The 19,872-nt window shown below is 39.9% G+C and overlaps 1 protein-coding gene across 3 annotated transcripts in view; it reads left to right on the forward strand.

Annotated features, from left to right (window-relative positions):
* afap1l1 (actin filament associated protein 1 like 1) overlaps positions 1-19,872 on the forward strand; it is an 87,451-nt gene that overhangs the window by 50,281 nt on the left and 17,298 nt on the right. For all 3 annotated transcript variants that reach the window (XM_062970448.1, XM_003217357.4, XM_062970449.1), the window contains exons 2-8: positions 1,927-2,055; positions 6,157-6,240; positions 9,283-9,380; positions 10,338-10,449; positions 11,765-11,863; positions 13,637-13,848; positions 14,507-14,686. In XM_062970448.1, coding sequence (XP_062826518.1) covers positions 1,927-2,055; positions 6,157-6,240; positions 9,283-9,380; positions 10,338-10,449; positions 11,765-11,863; positions 13,637-13,848; positions 14,507-14,686 — 914 coding nt within the window. The remainder of the gene's footprint in view (positions 1-1,926; positions 2,056-6,156; positions 6,241-9,282; positions 9,381-10,337; positions 10,450-11,764; positions 11,864-13,636; positions 13,849-14,506; positions 14,687-19,872) is intronic.

Genomic DNA, 19,872 nt, shown 5'->3' on the forward strand with positions numbered 1-19,872 from the left:
CACAGATTGAGCTTGCATGAGAACAAAAAATAGCAGTACAGATAAATAAAGGTTTTTCTAGGTAGAGATAAATCTATAGGTGAATATGTGAACAACTTTTTTAAATTATTTTTTAAAAAATCTCATGAATGGATACAATGGTGAAGGAGGAACATTCCAACAACCACTTGTGTAGTTGACTATTTTAATGACAAATCTGGAGATACACAAAATATGATATAATAAAACTAGTACTTTCCCCCCAATACAACCCTTTTTTTTACACTAAGGAAATGGAAGCAGAGTGCAAATTAGAGTAGGACATAGTATCAAGATGGAAAAAATTTAAAAAATCATAGAAACTAGCCAGTGCAGAATGTTTTGAGACTTCAGAATTAAGGTAACATAATGATTCCCTCAAAATCCCATTTCCTTGATAATTATATCCTTTTATTCTGACTTCTGCATTCTTTCTCCTTTGTTTTCATTTCACTCATTCACTGAGTGCTTTTCTTCAGCAACTTACTAAAGATCTACTTGGTTATTATTTGTAAATAAAAGGGATATATATGTCTGAATAATGTTATGATTACAAAAACTCAGAGGAACAAACAACTATCTTATTGTTGAACTATTCAAATATTCAGAAGTGTGTGCCCTATAATTTGTCAAAAATGGATTAAATAAGGAGCCAATTGCTTATAAAGCCGTGGGGTATTTTGTGGTTTCCAGGCTGTATATTGGAACAGATAATATGTGTAATACACTTTACCACCCATCCAAATAGTGTAAGACTTGATGAGACAAAGATAACTGAGAACTTAGCCCTGTTGGCAAGAGTTCATATTGTACTCTGGAAAAATTCCCCTCCTTCGACCACAATCGCTTTCTTTAGGGTCATGGTCAAAAATGGAACTTTTACACAGTTGTTGAAGGGATACCAGTCAAAATAAAACATGTAAGTAGACTAGGGAGTGGTAAAGAAATTGACTTAGAAGTGAAAAGGTATTTATAAACAATGATAGGAGAGACCAGCTTTGAATATATGAAACCTCCTCTCAGTCAACACCCTTCTGTGGAGCACCATGTCAAGTTAAAATGGACCGAACTGCAATTCAAAACAGTAATTGTAGCCTCTCTTTTCCATTCACAGTTTTGCAGAAATGACTTCTTCCTCACCTGCCACCACAGAACATTTTTTTAAGAAACCTGTTATTTAGTTTGGCTGATTTGATTGTGCTCTAACCTGCACATTGTTCTCACAGGATTTGCCAAAGAGCAAACAAATCCTACCCAGTGATTATGCTGTGAACTGTGTCTTTTCAAACCAGTCATTTGAACCAGTCCATGTTGAGATATGGAAAATAAATACTTGGAAGAGCCTTATAAAGGAGACATAATAATTAAAGCATGCAAATTATTAGCATGGTGCAATAGGCGTGGGACAGGAAAATGTGCCAGTCCATGTCAACTGATAATGTTATAGGATTATTTTTGGAAAATCTCTCCCTGCTTCTCTACTCTGAGGTTGTGATAAAATAGACGTTGGCTCTGAGTCCTGCGCATAGAAAAGTGATCCTCCAGAAGAAGGCAGGGATTGTGGTCCTCAGAACATTACTAATTCAGTTACAGTTCCAGAATTCTTCAGTGAATATGTCAAGTGACAGTTGTGATCTCCAAACCCAACTTTTCCAAGCTGTGCTCCAGATGTTCTTAGACTGCAATTCACCTTCCAGGTATTGTGAGATGGAAGCTGCCATCTAGCAATACCCGGAAGACCATTGTTTTTCAGCTCCTGGTATACAGCTTCCAAAAGTAATGGGGCCAGGCCTTCAATTCTCAGAGAAGATTGTTCTGATGAGACATCATTTTTCATTGTGGTTGAGGTGATATTTCTCATTGAAGCCGGTGGACCCATAACTCTGTGCTCTTCTTTTCTGTCCACAGTGTTAGATCAACTCCTTCCTGAGCTGAATGTACTGCTTAAACTTTTGGACCATGAATATTTGAGCTCAACCACAATGGAGAAGAAAACAGCCGTCTCAAACATCTTGCAGAAGTTGCAGCCTCCCACAGGTCAGGAAGCCTTCTCTGCCATTATTTGTTTTTGCCCTTCTGAGAAGCATCTCAGCACCCTTTGTTGGAACTATAAGTCCCAGAATCTCCAAAAGCCAGTTATTGCACACCATGCTTGGTCTCCTTCTCCTTTTCAATCTTGTATTTCTGTTTTGGCTTATTCCTAAGGTTTAGATAACTTGATTAACAAGGAACAGTCTACATCCTGTTCTTGTGACATCTTTGAGCTCTTGACATGTCAGTGCAAGCATCTGTGGAGGACTCATCAGATTTAAGAATGAAAGAATAATATAGGTGGACCACTACAGCTTCCTGGCTACTTGCCTCCACTGTGACAGCTACACCCAATGCAACTAGCAGGGCCTGTTTGTTTCCCTTCTTAAAGAAAATAACCCTCCCACTGGAATCCAAAGGGCTTCAAAGAAGCTAAAAGGTTCTTAAGGCTACTCGATAAAACACCCATCATGATGTGAAAGTGGCTAGAACACCTTGGACACATTAGTGTTAATGTGAATGCATTAATAGTATGTTGCAAATATTAAGAAATATTAAGAAGGACTGATAAAATAAATTCAGTAGTTAATTGATTAAATTGTTATCCACACCCTTACTGAAATTATGCAGACACAGCATTAGAAGGGGCTACATATATGGCTCTTGTCACCCCTTCTAACGCTGGGTCTACATAATTCAGTGATTTAAAATGACAAAAGGCAGCAATGAATTAGCTTAATGACAAATGTTAACCATATGTTTTTTAATATCATTTTTATTGTAAGATTTGTGAGCAACTTTAATACATTTCTTGTTGCGACAAACATCTTTTCTTATTATGATAAAAGCAAGTGAACAATATAACACAAGCAGTCTGAAAGTAGCATACACAGGGACACAGAAGTGTGAAGGGGGAAAGAAGAACATATAAATGTTAACCATTATTAAAATATCACTCTTTTCACTTAATGATTACAATGACAAAATGTAACAATATTGTTAAAAACAAACCCTAATAAATTCGGGTCAAGAAATTAAAATTTATTGAATTGTTTCTAGCTTCAGGCTAGAAAACTTTATCATTGTATGGAAGGATATACTAGTTCAACCAGTTAGTATTATCAAGCTTTCAAATTCCGTGGCAACTACCAAACTGGTGTTGTAATAAAGATAAAAGAAGTAGTACCTGTATAGTTTTTTCTTGTAAAAACAGTAACACCTTGGGAGAAATAGGCAAATGAATAATCCGTGGGAGGGTGCTAAATGTTCCGTTCCCAACAGCTGCAGAGCTGGTCCAAATTAAATCCCATGAGCTATATTGTAATATTTGTAATACTTTTGTGCATAAAACAAAATTTGTATACACTGAACCATTGGAAAGCACTATCTCAGTCACCCATGTGGACAATTTTGGATAAAGGGTGCTGAACCCTATTCAGTATCTGTCATTTTGCCTCCTTCCAGTAAGAGAGAGAAAGAGAGATCTCTCCAAACTCTAGCTTGTCTTTCTTCACACACTGTTCTCTGGAACATTTTGCCCTGCAGAAGGTCTTGCAATTCCCACCTCGTGTCTATGCAGTCATGTCCTTATTTTTCATATTGCAGGGCACTTGGGTCCTCCCTGTGGAGATGGGCGACTCCCTCTGGTGTGGGGTTCCATGTCCATAGAGTCCTCTAGCTGACCTTGAGGAGCAAAGATAAACAAGCAGTAAACAATAGCTGGCAAGAACAGATTTTTCTGGTCTTTGATTTATTTGAGCCCTCTGGATACACATGAGGGGTCTTAATATTTATGACACCTGCCTGTGTATGACAAATAAAATACAAGCTTTTGACAGATTCTTTATATTGAGTTTTTAGTGCCTTTATCTTCAAAGGTGGCTGCTGTACCTTTCCTTTTAAGGGAAAATGGTTAATTAATTCTCCACAAATGTCCTTGATAAATGGAGCAGGTCCAGCTGTTAAATGCTATAAATGTGTGTATATGTCTAAGAGAGCAAAATGAGTGAAGTGCTGTAGCAACTGAACCCTCAGGCAGTGTAAATAGTGATACTAGATCATATTGTAGCTGGAAAGGAAGTGCTCTGTGTATCCTGTGGAAATGTTCTCCCAGTAGCTTTCCTGTTGGCTAATTTATGCTGAGAGAGAGGATTTCCATGGGAATAGCAAATGGCTTGGTTTCTCTCATCTCCTGTCCTCCTGCAACACCCAGAGTACTTCCATGTTACTTGAAATGACTCAGTCAAGCAAATGATTCAGTGGGAGGGTCTGAAATTAGTGATGGGTTTTCATCCTTGCTTTCTACTTTTCAGATGACAGATGTTGTCCTTCTCTTTTCCTATTAGCCATCTTACACTACTTCTAAAAGACATTGTTTTTTGGGGGGTGCCAATGCCTTTCAGGGATCTGAGGAAACAATTGCAAAATTCATCCAGTTCCTGAAAACTTTTCTGTTCTTCACACAAACTATGAGGCACACTCTGGAAATTTTAAGATGAGATGGGCACAATTATAGTGCTATGATTCCACTTCAACGATCACATCAACATCTTATAGTGCCCTGAAATTTGAGGTGGATGAGTACTTATAATTCTCAACCAGATGGCTTCTCTATTGCTTCTGACCAAACTATGATCGCTAGGCTCTCATAGGATGGTGCCATGGCAGTTAAAATGGAGGAGCCCCCGGTGGAGTAGTGGGTTAAAGCCTTGTGACTTGAAGGTTGGGCTGCTGATCTGCAAGCTGCCAGGTTCGAATCCCACCCGGGGAAAGTGCGGATGAGCTCCCTTTATCAGCTCCAGCTCCTTGCAGACGGCCAATTCTCTCACTCCAGACGCAACTCCGGTTGCTCCTGACACGAAAAAAAAAAAGTTAAAATGGAATCATACTGCTGTAAATGCCCAATGTAAAAGGGACCAAGTCTCGCTCCTATCTTCTGCTTCCTGAGTCACAGTCTACCAGAAAAGGTGTACTATGGGTTAAAATTTTGTATTTCTGCAACATCTGCATTGCCTGAAATGGGTTCTCTAGAAGTTGATCACTCCCTGAAAAAGGAAGTGAAATCCAGGACCAGTCCTACTGTTTGGCAAAGTGAAGTGACTACTTCAGTAAGCAGATGTGAAGGTGCACAGCTGAGTAGCAGCAATAAGGTAAAATTATTTTATTTCAACAATGGAGTCCTCTAGTAAATCTGATATTCTAGTGGGCTCAGGGCAGAACATGTCTTCCAGGTTAGCCTGTTGCCTTCAAATATAGCAAAATATGCCATCTCTTTGAAAACACAGGTTGAGTATCTCTTATTCAACATGTTGGGGTCTCCCCATTTCAGATTTTTTAAATAAAATACCTATACTTATATATATGAAAATAATGGAATATCTTGAAGATAGGACCCAGGTCTAAACACAAAATGCATTTGTGTTTCATAGACACCTTACACACATAGCCTGAAGATAGTTTTTTACACGATATTTTTAACAATTTTGAATAAGAAGCAAAGTTTGTGTACATTGAACCACAGGAAAGCAAAGGCGCCACTATCTCAGCCACTCATGTTAAAAAAATCTGGATTTTGGAGGATTTTGGATTTCCAGAGGGGGGATGTTCAACCTTTACTGAAGTAAAGTTCAGTTGCCTCTTCAGTGTCCTCTTTCCCCTACAAAGTCTTGAGATCCCCAGACTGATTGTATTTTAGATGTCCGTTTCATTGCTACAGTTGAGCTACTATTCCCTGGAAACCTTTTCTGCTATTGCTACTGGTCACCCTCCTATCCAGCTTTGAAAGGATATTGAGTGTGGTCTAGGGCTTCTTCTGTTCAAGTGAGAACAAGTGGGGGCTTGCTAAACAGGCTTATTTTCCTTTTTATTAAGTACAGCTGAGGCATATTCTGCAGAGTCCACTATAAACCCTGTCCAACAGATTCATGTAAATGTCTAAAACAGCCACTAGGTGATATTCAGAAACCTTTTACTGTTGCCAAGTTTTTGGAGACCTCAACAATGAGGTGGGGGGACCCCATTTGGGGTTGTGACCCACAGTTTAAGAAGCAGTGGTATACAGCATTTCTCTGCTCCCTGTTGTTCATAATATTTTTTCCTGTGTTGCAGGGAAAGATGTGAACTACATGTATATGAATACAGAAACCCTACACAATGGCACAAGCTTTGTGGAGTCCCTCTTTGAAGGCTTTGGTATGTAATATCACCATCTCCAACTTGTATATTTATCTCTTGCTTTTTGGATATGTAAGTTCAATGGTTTCAAGTTCAAGCCCTGCACAACAAATTGGCAGCATGCAGCATTGTCCTGTTTTCTTGCAGTGCCAAAATTTTTATTTGTAAATTTTGGATGAGAACAAAGTAAACGTTGTTAGTTTTGTTCAGTGAACAATGTGTGCTCATTATTGCAAAAAAAAAAAAAACAACTTTGAGGGTTGACCATTCCACTTATTTTTAGTTTTTTTTTAAAGTGTTGATCATCAGTAACAACTGAGATATTATTTGATACAACATTATAATAATGACCAACTTGTAACACATCAGACTTGGGAATTAATTATTCTAAGCACATTAAAAATGAAGCAAGTTAGCCATTGTATTCTATGACTGATGTGTCAGTAATGGCTGTCCTTGAATTCAGATATTCTTCTATGCTTAGAATAAATGTGAGGCATGTTTGATGAGGAGACAACCTTCCACATAGCTGCTCCCAGGATGTGGAACTACCTCTCATGGGAGATTCACTTGGCCTCCTCCCTTCTCTCTTTCTGCTCGCAGGCAAAGGCCTTTTTCTTTTTAAAGGCAGGCCTTTGGGTCTTAATTTGTGGTAGCAGAAGTATCTTCTAATGTTGTGTTGTGCTTTTATCTTTTAAAATTAAGTTTTCTATATCATTAAGGATTTTTTACTTTGAGTTTTTAATAGAATTGTTATGTATATGTCTTCTACCTTTTGTACTCAATTATTTTGCTTTACCTTCGTTTGATTTGCTATAGGCTTCTTTGGGTCTTGTGCTGAGAGAAAGGTCAAATAAATACACAAATCAAATAAATACACAAATGAGCAAATGAGCTTTTATAATACCCCTAGTGTAGAGTTGTAAGATCTAGGTTCTGGTTCCCACTGAGTTAGGGTTGTGGTGTGGTTAAAATGGCCTACAGAAGAACCTTACATTAAATGAAAGATAAGATGATATATATGCAACTAGAAAAGAATGAAGGTTAAATTAATAAATAATACACTGGCTTGAATAATCTTTTACACTATGTCAACTGAGTATAATATTCACCAAAATAACCATAAAAATCTAAGAAGATTTAGCGACTCTGGAAATTTCCAGTAATTCCTGAATTTGTATTATGTTTGCATCCCCTGCAATAGTTCCCTTCTTTCTCTATTGTGGTTGAAGACTCAGCTAGAAGTGGGTATGAAAAATAGCACAACTCCTGTATCCTCAGGAGTTATGCTGCTGAACCTATTGTGGAAACAGGAAACTGTGGCTAATTGCAAACCCTATTGAAAGGAATGGCATCTGCTGAAAGTTGTCATAAAGTCACCCTTCTGGCAGGCCTGTAGCCAGGATTTTGTTTCGGGAGGGGCTGGGATTTTGGTTGGGGGGGGGGTGAGTCTGAGCGGGAGAGGGTCTACCCTAGAAAACCTTTTGTATCATCATCCCAATACCCCCATGCATATGGGATATATTGAGCATGGCGATCAAATCATGATATGAATAAACATAACAGTCTAAATAATAAATGTAAGGCCTTCTTGCGGACCACCCTGAGAATTTCGGGGGGGGGGGCTGAAGCCCCTCAAGGCCCCCCCGGCTACACGCCTGCCTTCTGGGAACTTTATAGGCTCTTCAGGGTGATTCTATGATAATTTCCAATTGAAGCAATACTTGGAATTGCCAAGAGGATTTAGAAAATTCCTAGAGGGGGCATATTTTGGTTTCACTTATGATAGGTGAAACCAAAAGTCATGCTGTATGTTATTGCATTTAATTTTTAAAAAAATCAAATAGCAGCTCCTTAGAAGAAAAATGTAGTGGGGATTATTTAACCCTTTCCTCTTTTACTTTAGCCCTAGAGGATAATCATCCCTTTGGAACTCCTATTTCCACTGTATACTTAATACCCCCAAAATTATAATTACAGTGTTCCCTCACTACTTCGCGGTTCGCTTTTCCTAAATTCACTTTTTTGCGGTTTTTCAATAAACTCTAAAAGAATATTATAAATCATAAAAAATTACAATTTAAAGTCTAAGGAAGGAAGGAAGGAGAAGCCAAAGGGAGAGAAAAGGAGCCCAAGTGGCAATGGGAGGAGAGAGAGATGATTTATCAACATACAATTGGTTGATAATGACTTAAAATAGTGTATAACTACTAAAATAATGTATAAATATTAAGATATAGCGTCCCTACTTCGCGGATTTTCACTTATTGTGGGTGGTCCTGGAACGTAACCCCCGCCATAAGTGAGGGAACACTGTATTCCAAATGCTCAGATAAAGACAGCATCTGGATATGAGGTCATCAGAAAACGCATTTAAGCCACTGCCAAAATGCCCCCTTCCTGTGTTAAGCCAAAGCTTGAGAAATTATTTTTAAAACTAACTACAATGATAATTCTCAAAAGTTCTTTGGATTACTGTTTCTATCTAGCTATCACAGGATGATTCAGGCCATTGGCCCATGGTGCAACACTCATTCTTTCCCCAGCTGTCTAGCTTTAATATCCATCAGCATAAGGCAAAGCAAAAACCGGCTCTTGAACCACACTCTGCTCCTTCCTCACCATTTGGTGAGATCAGAGAAAGTTACAGGTGTGCTGCAAAGTAGATGTCATTTTTTCTTGTTAAGTTGACATAATAATATTTAGGTTTGAATTTCTTATTGTAAAATGAATTAATTGCAAATTGCTCGTTATCTGTACCTCATTACTTTTGAGCTCTAAGAGAGGAGTGCTGCCCCTCCTTTTCTGTGCCCTCCTCACCATCCCCTTCCATTCCCCATCCTCCAAGTGGCTCAGAATTGTAAGGCAGTGAGTAATTTCAATGCCCTATGCTCTTCTGGGCACAAGTATTTGGATTTGCAATTCCTTCAGAGCTTGGAAGGGAGAACAATGTAGAGCATTAAAAAGAAAAGGAGGTCTGTGTGATAAAACAGGAAAATTGCATGATCAGATGTCATCACTAGCATATTGTTCACCCCTAACTTTTAACCTTCTTCCCAGATTGTGACCTGAGCAATCTTCAGGACATGCAAGAGGATGAGGTTGATACCAAAGAGGGCATCAGCTTGGAGCTTTCCAAGAGTCAGTTGGCTAAAAGTGTAAGTCTTATCAATTCTTCGTTTATCCTTAACTGAATGTTTACTAGGCCAACTGTCTTGGAAAGAGCAATACTAGCAGGAGGAACATTTGGGGTGCATCATCTACACTATAGAATTAATGCAGTTTGACAACACTTTAACAGTCATGGCTCAGTGCTATGGAAAGAGTGTTTGTACCTCACCAAACTACAAATCCTAGTATTCCTTAGCATTGAGCCATGGCAAAGTGGTGTCAAACTGCATTAAGGTGAGGAGAATTCCATATACTGTATATGGAATTATTTCCCTGTATGATCAGCTGGGTGCTTTATTTGGACTCATCAATAGTGACAATAGTAAGGACAATATTCCCCTTAAACACACACACACAACTCAGGGAGGCCACTTGCCTAAAATAGGCAACTGTCCAGTCCACACTGACCCTGCAGTTAGGGTTGCCAGACTGAAAACTGCAGACAGCTCCTTTAATGGTTGTGTAGAAGAGGAAATTTCAGCAAGTGTTGCTTTTTTCCTCATTCAACAACAAACAACATCTGATAGAAATTCCCTCTTCTGTATGGCTCTTCACATCCATGGAGTCTGTATCCATAAATTCAGCTATCCATGGCTTGAGAATACCTTTTTAAAGTTCAAAATGCAAACCTTGATTTTGCCATGTTATATAATGGACACCATTTTATTATACTATTATTTATAATGGGACTTGAGGACCCATAGATTTTTATATCCATGGGGAATCCAGGAAACAATGGATACCAACTATACAACCATTAATGATACAGCAACTCTCGCCATTGTTCACTCTAGTAACCTGACTTGAAGTTGGTCTTATGTCTGACACAGACCTAGCCAGACGCATTTGGATTTTAACTGAAGAAATTGCACTTGGATGCCGAGGGCAAGAATGTGACATTTTCTGATTTGCCATCCATGCTACTTTTATTGTTTTTCCTGCAGATATCTGGGGAGCCACCACCGCCATTGCCCACCACACCTCCTCCTGAAGATTATTATGAGGAAGCACTGCCACTGGGGCCGGGTAAAGCTCCAGAGTACATTACCTCCCATAGTAAGTCTCATTGGGACTTGGAGAGGGAGAGAAACAGACAGCTGTCTTGAATCTTGAAACTGCTTCCTCCCCCCTTCCTCTCCATATTAGCTTAAGCAAATAAAGGCTCCTCCCAAGTGTCTGACGAGTGACAGGAATATAATTTGCAGGCCCCAGGGAGGAAATGGCACTTATATGGGGGGCTGTCTCACCCCTTTTCCTGCTTTTTTGCCCTCTCCCAGTCTGTCAGATGTCACAAGCAGTTGTTTGCTCAGGCTTGCCTGGAAACAGACCAGTAAACCCTGAATGACAGGAATGCAAAGGATCTGGACACTTTTACCCTTCCCCACTTGTCTGCAAGATTAGGCAAACATGGAGGCACCTGTTCTTGTTTCTTTTTACAGGCAAAAATTCTGAGCCTTGGGGATACCCAGAAACAATTTTAAACCACACTGCCAATACCTAACCAGAAATCTATAAGATTTTTTAGTGAACTAAGTGTCTCTGCTGTTATCTATGTCATGAGCAGTATCAGGATTGAGTGAAGCACATGGATACAAGGTGGTGGCTATAGATTTCCCTCAATAGAAGATATGAAAGAGAGTCTGTGGAAAACACAGGGGAGAGGCAACCTTTGACTCAGAGCCAGGAGTGTCAGCCTGTTTTTTGATTTGAGTTCTGGTAGAGCGTGTTGAAGAACCAAAGCAAAAGGGATGGAGTGCAATGTTTATAATCCCTCTGCCAGCATGTGCTTTCTAATAATGACTCTGACCTAGAGGGGAGTGTCAGGAAAGATGTCAAGAAACATCCAGTCTTTTTTGCAAGGAGAAGTCATGAAATGTGCCAGACAGCAATCTTTGCATGATATCCCTTTTCCTGAGGGCTGCAGTATCCGGTGAACATTTGAGAACTGGTGGGGAGAAAGACTGGAAGAGGACCAGAGCTTGGAATCATTACTTTTGTGGGTTACAACTTTCCAGAATCCCTACTTTCCAGAATCCCAGTCAGGATCACCGGTGGGAGTTGTAGTCTTGAGCAGTAACTCTTACTAATGCTGGAGTCTGACTGGAGAGTATTTTGCCGGTTTGCCTTCTTTGGAGTTGTGCAATCCTCATTACTGGCCTCTTTTGTAGTATTGTTTCATTACCAGGTGGAGTTTCTTTCTGTTATCTTTCATGGTTGGCCTGGCAAGAGAGTTGATTTCAACACCGTCTTCCACCAAAAGCCTCCCCTGCAGTCCCCACAGACTTTTTGCCACAAGGAGAATCATTATCCACACACTGAACGATGTGATGTGGGCCGTTGTCTGAACATGTCTCATCTTCTTTTTCAACAGATAGCTCCAGTCCCCCCAATTCAATAGAGGATGGATATTACGAAGATGCAGATAGCAACTACCCTGTCACCAGAATGAACGGAGAACAGAAGAACTCTTGTAAGTAGCACTGCCAAAAAGGCATGTTGTGAAACCACAGGAGGAATGGAATCTTCTGACTGTGAAATACTGAACTGTTGGCCCCAGAACTGGGGGAGAATGCCAATGGTCAAAAGATATCTAAAAGTCCTAAACCACCATATGCCTGTTATACTGAAGTCTGTCTTTTTTCAGTGAGCATTAAATGAGGAATGTTGAATCCTCTTGTCTCCACATGCTGTAACAAACAAGGGTGTTCTTTGTTAGCCAATGGTTGGGTTAAGCAACATGGACTATATGGATTCAGCAGTTGCTGATGTGCATGTTTTTCTCAACATTTCTGTCCATCAAATATTGCCTGCAACAACCTTGTATGTAGAAGAGCCTGTCCATTGTGAACCCTGGAACAAGGAGAGCTCAGAGGTTTTATGTTATCAATGAACCCAGTATTTTCATTGCCTCCACTTAAGAGTGTTGGCCAAAGTTTATTTCAAACCAAGAAGAAAAAGCATGGGTGGTGGGGGGATTATTTGCAATAGAACTACACCTTGAAAAAAACTATGCTGTTTCTTTTGGGAGACTGCAAAGTAATTCAGATCTTTCCTACATCAGTGCAACAGCTGCTGCATGTGAAGATTATCTTAATCCTATGGATACATTTACAGAATAGTTATAGCTATCTTGAACTTTGAGAATTACAGAAATAATCTGAAACTGTATATTTATTCTAGCCTGAACTTCAGTGTTGTTTGTTTATTTAACCAGACTGTAGCTGGAAAAGGCCAGTGAAAAACCCAGCACCTTGTAAAGTCAAATTAGAGCTTATAAGAAAAAGCAAACTCTGGGGCATTGAGACATGATACGAAAAATGTGTCTGTTTACCTTAGAAAAATCTGGCTTCAACTGAGGCAGAATTCATGCCTCAGACTGCTTCTCTCCATAAAAACCTTCTTCATTGGCTATACTAACTGGCAATGGTAGTGATTGCAATCCAACAAAACTGTACAACACAAGGTTGGGGAGAAAGCTGCCATAGGAAAACTCCTTGGTCTGAAACTCTTTCCCTTCCATGTTCCAACCCAGCAAGCTCTAGGCAGTAATGCACACTGTTGAGACCCACAAAATACCACTCCAGATGTTATCTCATGCAGTAGTTATAACTAAGTCTTCAAGTCATGACGTTTTTACCCCCACTGTCTTGAACTAGAGCTAAAAGATTACTTCCAGAAACTCCATATGGCCACCAACACTCATGGTAGACAATACTGAGAAACCGAGGTAGATGGTCTGACTTGGTACAAGGTAGCTTCCTTCATTTCTGGGATGTTGGCAATCTCTACCATAGGTAAAGTGAAGCAGCTATTGCCTCAAGTGACAAATTTGGGGAACAGCCCTGCTGGTTATTCATGACTATGTACAAGTTTGTTATGCCACTTTTTTCAAGTAGTCTGTTGCAGCAGCAAGTTTATGTGCATAGCAAAAGCCCACTTTGTCAACTAGAGTACACCACTGAATCAGTGGAATTTCCTATTCAACATTTGATTCTATCATTCTACTCTAGTTGGAACCAATCCAGGATTCAGGCCTGCTAGTTGTTTAATTTACTGCTAGTTATTGTGTTTTTACTGTCTGTGGAGGGAAACGCGATTGTCTAATTCTCTTCCTCTTGAGCCAAAATAAATTTGCTGTCTTTTAGGCATGGGTTCCCACTGGCTGTTCCACAGATTAGGGTCCTTAGTCAGGCCCAATTGGAAGCAGCATTCTGGGTACCACCGTCTTCCTCTCTCCTTGCAGACAATGATTCTGATGCAATGAGCAGCTCCTATGAGTCTTACGATGAGGAAGAGGAGGATGGGAAAGGCCAGAGGTTAACACACCAGTGGCCATCAGAGGAAGCTTCCATGAACCTGGTGAAGGACTGCAGGATTTGTGCTTTCCTGTTGCGTAAGAAGCGCTTTGGGCAGTGGGCCAAGCAGCTGACGGTCATCAAGGACAACAAACTCTTGGTGAGTCAGTGATTTGTGTGTTGTGTATCTGTCTAAGCCTTTGTGTGTAAGTGCACTGGGAAGGAAAAGAGTCCTACTAGTAAATCAAAGATGCCTTGGGAACAGTTTTTGCTCATATGAGAGCATGACTGGAGATGGTCCATTCTTCTGGCAAATGATACTGTCTGAGTTTGCTGCTTCCAGAAGGGATTTTTCCCTTCTGGATTTTTCCAGTTCCATCCTAAAATCCAGAAGATTTTATGGTGGAATTAAGGATTGAGAAATTAAATCCCAATTCTCTGTTTGTTCTCTAGAGATTATTGTGAAATGGGAAAGTGGCCAGGAGTAGCAGTGATGATATTTTGCTTTGGGCAATTAGGAAACTGCTGGAACAATGATTTGGAGTAGGGGAAAGGAGGGGTCATCTGCTTCTTTATTTGATCCCTGTCGCACCATTTGGGGGCTAGTTTTATAGCTATATATTTGATTATGTGTCAGCTTTTGCCATCTCTCTTTCTCCCCCCCCCCCCCACTCACGCACACCACCTCAAAATCCCAGCACTTTCCTACATGTTCTAACCAGCCTGAGTGGACCTGTTGAGAGAGGAAAAATAAGCTGAATGTATTTGGCAGAGTGAATGATGAATATCCTCTTTCTTTATTTTCTTTCCAACATTAGTGTTACAAAAGCTCCAAGCACCGACAGCCACACCTCGAGGTCCCTCTGAGTGTCTGCAATGTTGTCTATGTGCCAAAGGATGGACGCCGCAAGAAGCATGAGCTGCGCTTTTCCCTGCCAGGAGCGGAGGCCCTGGTGTTAGCTGTGCAGAGCAAAGAGCAGGCTGAGGAATGGCTAAAGGTATGTCTCTCAGAACCTCAGTCAGGAGCACAGCTTGGGGAAAAAAGCTCTCTTCCACCTCGCTTTTGGGCCATGCTGGCTGAGCGATTCTGGGCATCACAACCCCCTCCCCCCCCCCAAAAAAAAGGAACTCCTCCAAACTATGTCCAAGACAGCATAACATCCCACCTGAAGACACACACTCCAATCCCCACTTTCTCTATAGCTCTTACTAGGCATGTGCGATCCATGAAAAAAATGGTTAAATACTCGCTTTGAAAGTAGGGGGCACTGGCACTTCATTTCTAAAGTCATTTCTGAATTTTGAAGCAAAACATTCAAAACTTTCTGAAACTTCTGAATCTTTGTATGCACTGCTGGATGCGCATGAAGGAAAACATTATCGTCAATGGGGAAAATTGAGGGGTCTCTCTCTCCCTCATTTTTTGAGCTATCCTAATGAAATTTGCTACAGGTGTAGAACACAATAACCACTGTTAGCTCACCAAATCTAAGAACATTTTACTTATCCTCAGATTTTAGCAAATTTTCAAAGTTTTTATAAAAAAAAATTTTTTTAAATAATAACAAAAATCTGTTCCTGGTTTGAAAGTGTTATTTCCTGTTTGATTGGGTTGTCTTTACTTTGAAAGTCATTGTTCTACTTCAGAAACTTTGTTTTTGTGGCTGAAACTTTGTTAAATTGGTGAACAGTGTCCTAGCATACCATAATGTGCTATTTTTATAGAACGATGTCCCTTGCTGTTTTTCTGACAGAACCAATTAGGAAATGACATTTATCACCCAGGAACAGAAATCATAGCACACCATTAAATCACTCCTGATAGATGGCCATCAGCCTCTGAATAAGGAAATCTGTTCCTGATTTGAAAGTGTTATTTCCTGTTTCATTGGGTTTTCTGGGGCTGAAAGTGTGTGACTTGTCCAAGATCACCCAGTGGGTTTCCATGGCTGAGTGGGGAATGAAGCCACAATCATAGTCCAACTCTCAAACCACTACACTACACCATGCTGTCCCAAAAAGAGGCTTAGCCCTCTTCTACTCATGATTGGCTTTGTTCCTATGAGGCTTAGCCCGCTTCCGATGTTACACTATGTCTTAGGAAAAAACCTCAGTCTTTTGATCTTTATGAATGCTCCCATGAAAAAATGTATAAGGATGTGGGTGAACTACAATTCCCAAAAGTCTTGGGTCAACCCTCCCAAAACTCCCCCAGGATTCACAGCTGGCCATGTTGGGTCTGTGTGCAAAGCTTGGCCCAGATCCATCACTCTCTGGGTTCAGTGTTCTCAAATACAGGTGAACTATAACTCTCTGATGCCATGGTCAATCACCCACAAAGCCTGCCAGTATTCACAGTTGCCCATGTTGGGTCTGTGTGCCAAGCTTGGTCCAGATCCATCACTTTTCTTCTTATCCCAGAGTATATGGCAGTGGGGACACATATAATCCAGTTTAAATCAGATAATCTGGAATCAGATCCTGGGATATAGGGCAGTGTAGATCCAGCCTGATTCCTCTTCCACACTGCTCCTCTACCCCAGGATCTGATCCCAGATTATCTGCTTTCAACTGGATTATATGAGTCCACTCTGGATTATCCAACGCATTTTTGTAGTCAATGTTTTCATTATATCGTGATATTTTGGTGCTAAATTCATAAATACAGTAATTACTACATAGCATTACTATGTATTGAACTACTTTCTCTCTCAAATTTGTTGTATAACATGATGTTTTGGTGTTGAATTTGTAAAATCATAACCTAATTTGATGTTTAATAGGTTTTTCCTTAATCTCTCCTTATTATCCAACATATTCGCTTATCCAACGTTCTGCTGGCCCGTTTACGTTGGATTAGTGAGACTCTACTGTAATAGTATCATTCTGGGAAGAAAAAAGGTTGCATTTTAAATTTGTTTTAGTAGTATTCCTTTTAAAATTCGCTCTATATTTGTGTGTATGTGTAAGCCTCCTGGTTAGAAGCAGGCTAAGCCCCATTGGAAGAAACCCACTCCTAGATTATCTTCTTATCCCAGATTATCTGGCAGTGTGGACTCATATAATCCAGTTGAAAGCAGATAATCTGGAATCAGATCCTGGGATATAAGGCAGTGTAGATCCAGCCTGATTCCTCTTCCACACTGCTCCTCTATCCCAGGATCTGATCCCAGATTATCTGCTTTCAACTGGATTATATGAGTCCACACTGCCAGATAATCTGAGATAAGAAGATAATCTAGGAGTGGGTTTCTTCCGATGGGGCTTAGCCTGCTTCTAACCAGGAGGCTTACACATACACACAAATATAGAGCGAATTTTAAAAGGAATACTACTAAAACAAATTTAAAATGCACCTTTTTTCTTCCCAGAATGATACTATTACAGTAGAGTCTCACTAATCCAACGTAAACGGGCCATCAGAACGTTGGATAAGCGAATATGTTGGATAATAAGGAGAGATTAAGGAAAAACCTATTAAACATCAAATTAGGTTATGATTTTACAAATTCAACACCAAAACATCATGTTATACAACAAATTTGAGAGAAAAAGTAGTTCAATACACAGTAATGCTATGTAGTAATTACTGTATTTATGAATTTAGCACCAAAATATCACGATATAATGAAAACATTGACTACAAAAATGTGTTGGATAATCCAGAGTGTTGGATAAGCGAGTGTTGGATAAGTGAGACTCTACTGTATATATATTTTAACGTGAGTCCCTTTCCATCTCAAATCTAGAGAGAAAAGTGGGGTGCCAATAATAATAATACTGTAATAATAATAATAATAATGATAATAATAATAATAATAATATCATCAGGGTAATTTAAAATAATAGGGGGAAGTTGTGGAAAATCCTTAGCAGGGTGATAGTTTGCGTTCCCTGCCCATTTCCATTTTTCTTCTCCCACTGAAGTGGAAAGTCAGTCACACACCAGCCTGAGTGGAGAGTTCTAGTTTGGGGTTTACCAGCACAAAACCGGAGTGAAGTGATTTGGATCATGGATTGGGATTGATCCCCCCTCCTTCTCCCCCTTTCCTCATTTAAAGCTTCTGGCAAAGCAATGAGGCTCCCTCCACTTGCAACCCTTTGCAAGTGAGGCTCCCTCTGCTTGCAATCCCATAGCAACTAACCACTCCAGGACGGGAAGGGATTTCTCTCCTGAATAGCAATGGTTGGTTGAATTAAAACACTTTCTCATATATCTGAAGGTGATCCGAAGGTATTCTGAGGCATGGGCACCAACGCTTCAAATTGGAAGGTTAAATTCGAAGCGCCAAACCACCTCGGAACCCCGTTCGAATCTATTGACATTAACAAATTTATTACGATTAATGACTTTTCTGATTTATTTTCTCATGCCTAGCTCTTACTTTAAAACACCCTCATTATCCCTTCTACGGGCATTTTTCTCTGGCTGTGATCACTCGCTGAGGTGAGCAGAAGCAGCCAATTCCTGTAGGGAGCAAGGGAGGCAAAGAAAGCACTGTTATCTCTCTTTTTTGGGAGGGTTTTTTTTCCTACAGCTTCTTATCTGTGTCTGACTGACTACAAAGCCAGCTATGGAGGGGGAAAGCCATTCAATAGGGCAGTTCCATAGCATTTGCCACTCCTGCTATGTCTGACATTGCACCAGGCTGGGGCAGTGGAAGGAAGTGTTTGCTTACCCACCCACCCCTGCTTTTTCCTGCTTTTGTTCTCAAGCAGCACAGGTTTGGTAGGAAGTTCTACTAGATGAAGTCACCAACTCAGCAGTGTCAGGGAGAGATAGAATGTTAAAATATTATATGATATCATTTCTCTTCTTTCACCCCACATCCTACTCTGACTAATTCCTCTTATTTATTCGAAAGATAGGGATTTGTACGTGCCAATAAATAATAATAATAATAATAATAATAATAATAATAATAATAATAATAATAATAATTATTATTATTATTTATTTATTTCTAGACCGCCCTCTCTCCCCAGAGGGACTCATTTTTCATTTTGATGCTTGACTTCTCTATATTTATTTTTTAATTTTATTTATTACATCACTTCTACCCCACCCTTCCCACCCATCAGGGGACTCAGAGTATTCATCACTCTTTCTCTTCCATGTCTTTTTTGTTTTTGTTTTTGTTTGTTTTTTTGGAATATGGATCATTTCATATAAATAAAATAGTATTTATTTCAGGAATGTGAGGTTGTGTCTCTTGTGGGAGCAGAGAACTGTGTTCCCCATTCAGTTAGGAATGTGTGTCAGGGAAGAAATAGGCTTCTCAGCGCTAGTCTAGTGCAGTGGTTGCCTTTGTGTCCAAATAGGACTGAATTACTCCCCCAATGAATTTACTTGGAAAGATTGTTGAGAAGATGACAGCAAAGGGAGATAGGTATACACTACCTTGAACTTAGCAGAAACATAGAGCACAAATTTAACCACTCTGAGTCCCTCTTTTGGGGTGGGAAGTTCCGGATATAAATGTAGTAAATAAATAAATAAACCAGAGTAACCCCACTTGAGCAAATGTTTGCATTTATTAATTCCATTTAATTCCCACTTTTCTTCCACATAGCTCAAAGTGGTATACATTGTTTTCTTTCCCCACTTTTATCTTCACAGTAAGTCTGTGTGGTAAGCACAATGTCACCTCATATCTGAGGGGGATTTTGATTGTGGGTCTCCCTGGTCCTTCTCTGATACTCTTAGTAGTTAAAGTGAAAACCAAAATGGCAGAGCCATCTTTCACAGGTCAGCCTTCTTTTAGATAAGGGAAGCAATAGAAGGACCATGAATAATGAAAGGGCATGGCTCATAGGATCTCCATGGAAGAAGATTGATGGGTCTCATCCAGCTCAGCTTTGTGGCACAAATGAGAACTCTATGTTCTTTGGCTTAAGTACCATACGATTTGAAACATTTGCATTTAAATGTCTCTATTCCTCTCTGTTTTCAGGGGTTTTAGCTCTTGTCCTTCATACACATATCACTGATTATAAGCACTCCCACACCTCTGACCTGGGATACAACTCAACTCCCTCAGAATGTTAAATATCTTTTGGAACTGTTCCAATTGACACTGTGGTCTGTTGGTTAAACCTTGTGGTGCCTCTGTTAATTCGTCTCCCTTAAGAGGATACATCAGAATAAATAACTTTAATTCATGTAGGCTTGTTTTTAGGCCTG

The sequence above is a fragment of the Anolis carolinensis genome, chromosome 2, assembly GCF_035594765.1.
Source record: "Anolis carolinensis isolate JA03-04 chromosome 2, rAnoCar3.1.pri, whole genome shotgun sequence".
In the NCBI taxonomy this organism is placed as follows: Eukaryota; Metazoa; Chordata; class Lepidosauria; order Squamata; family Dactyloidae; genus Anolis; species Anolis carolinensis.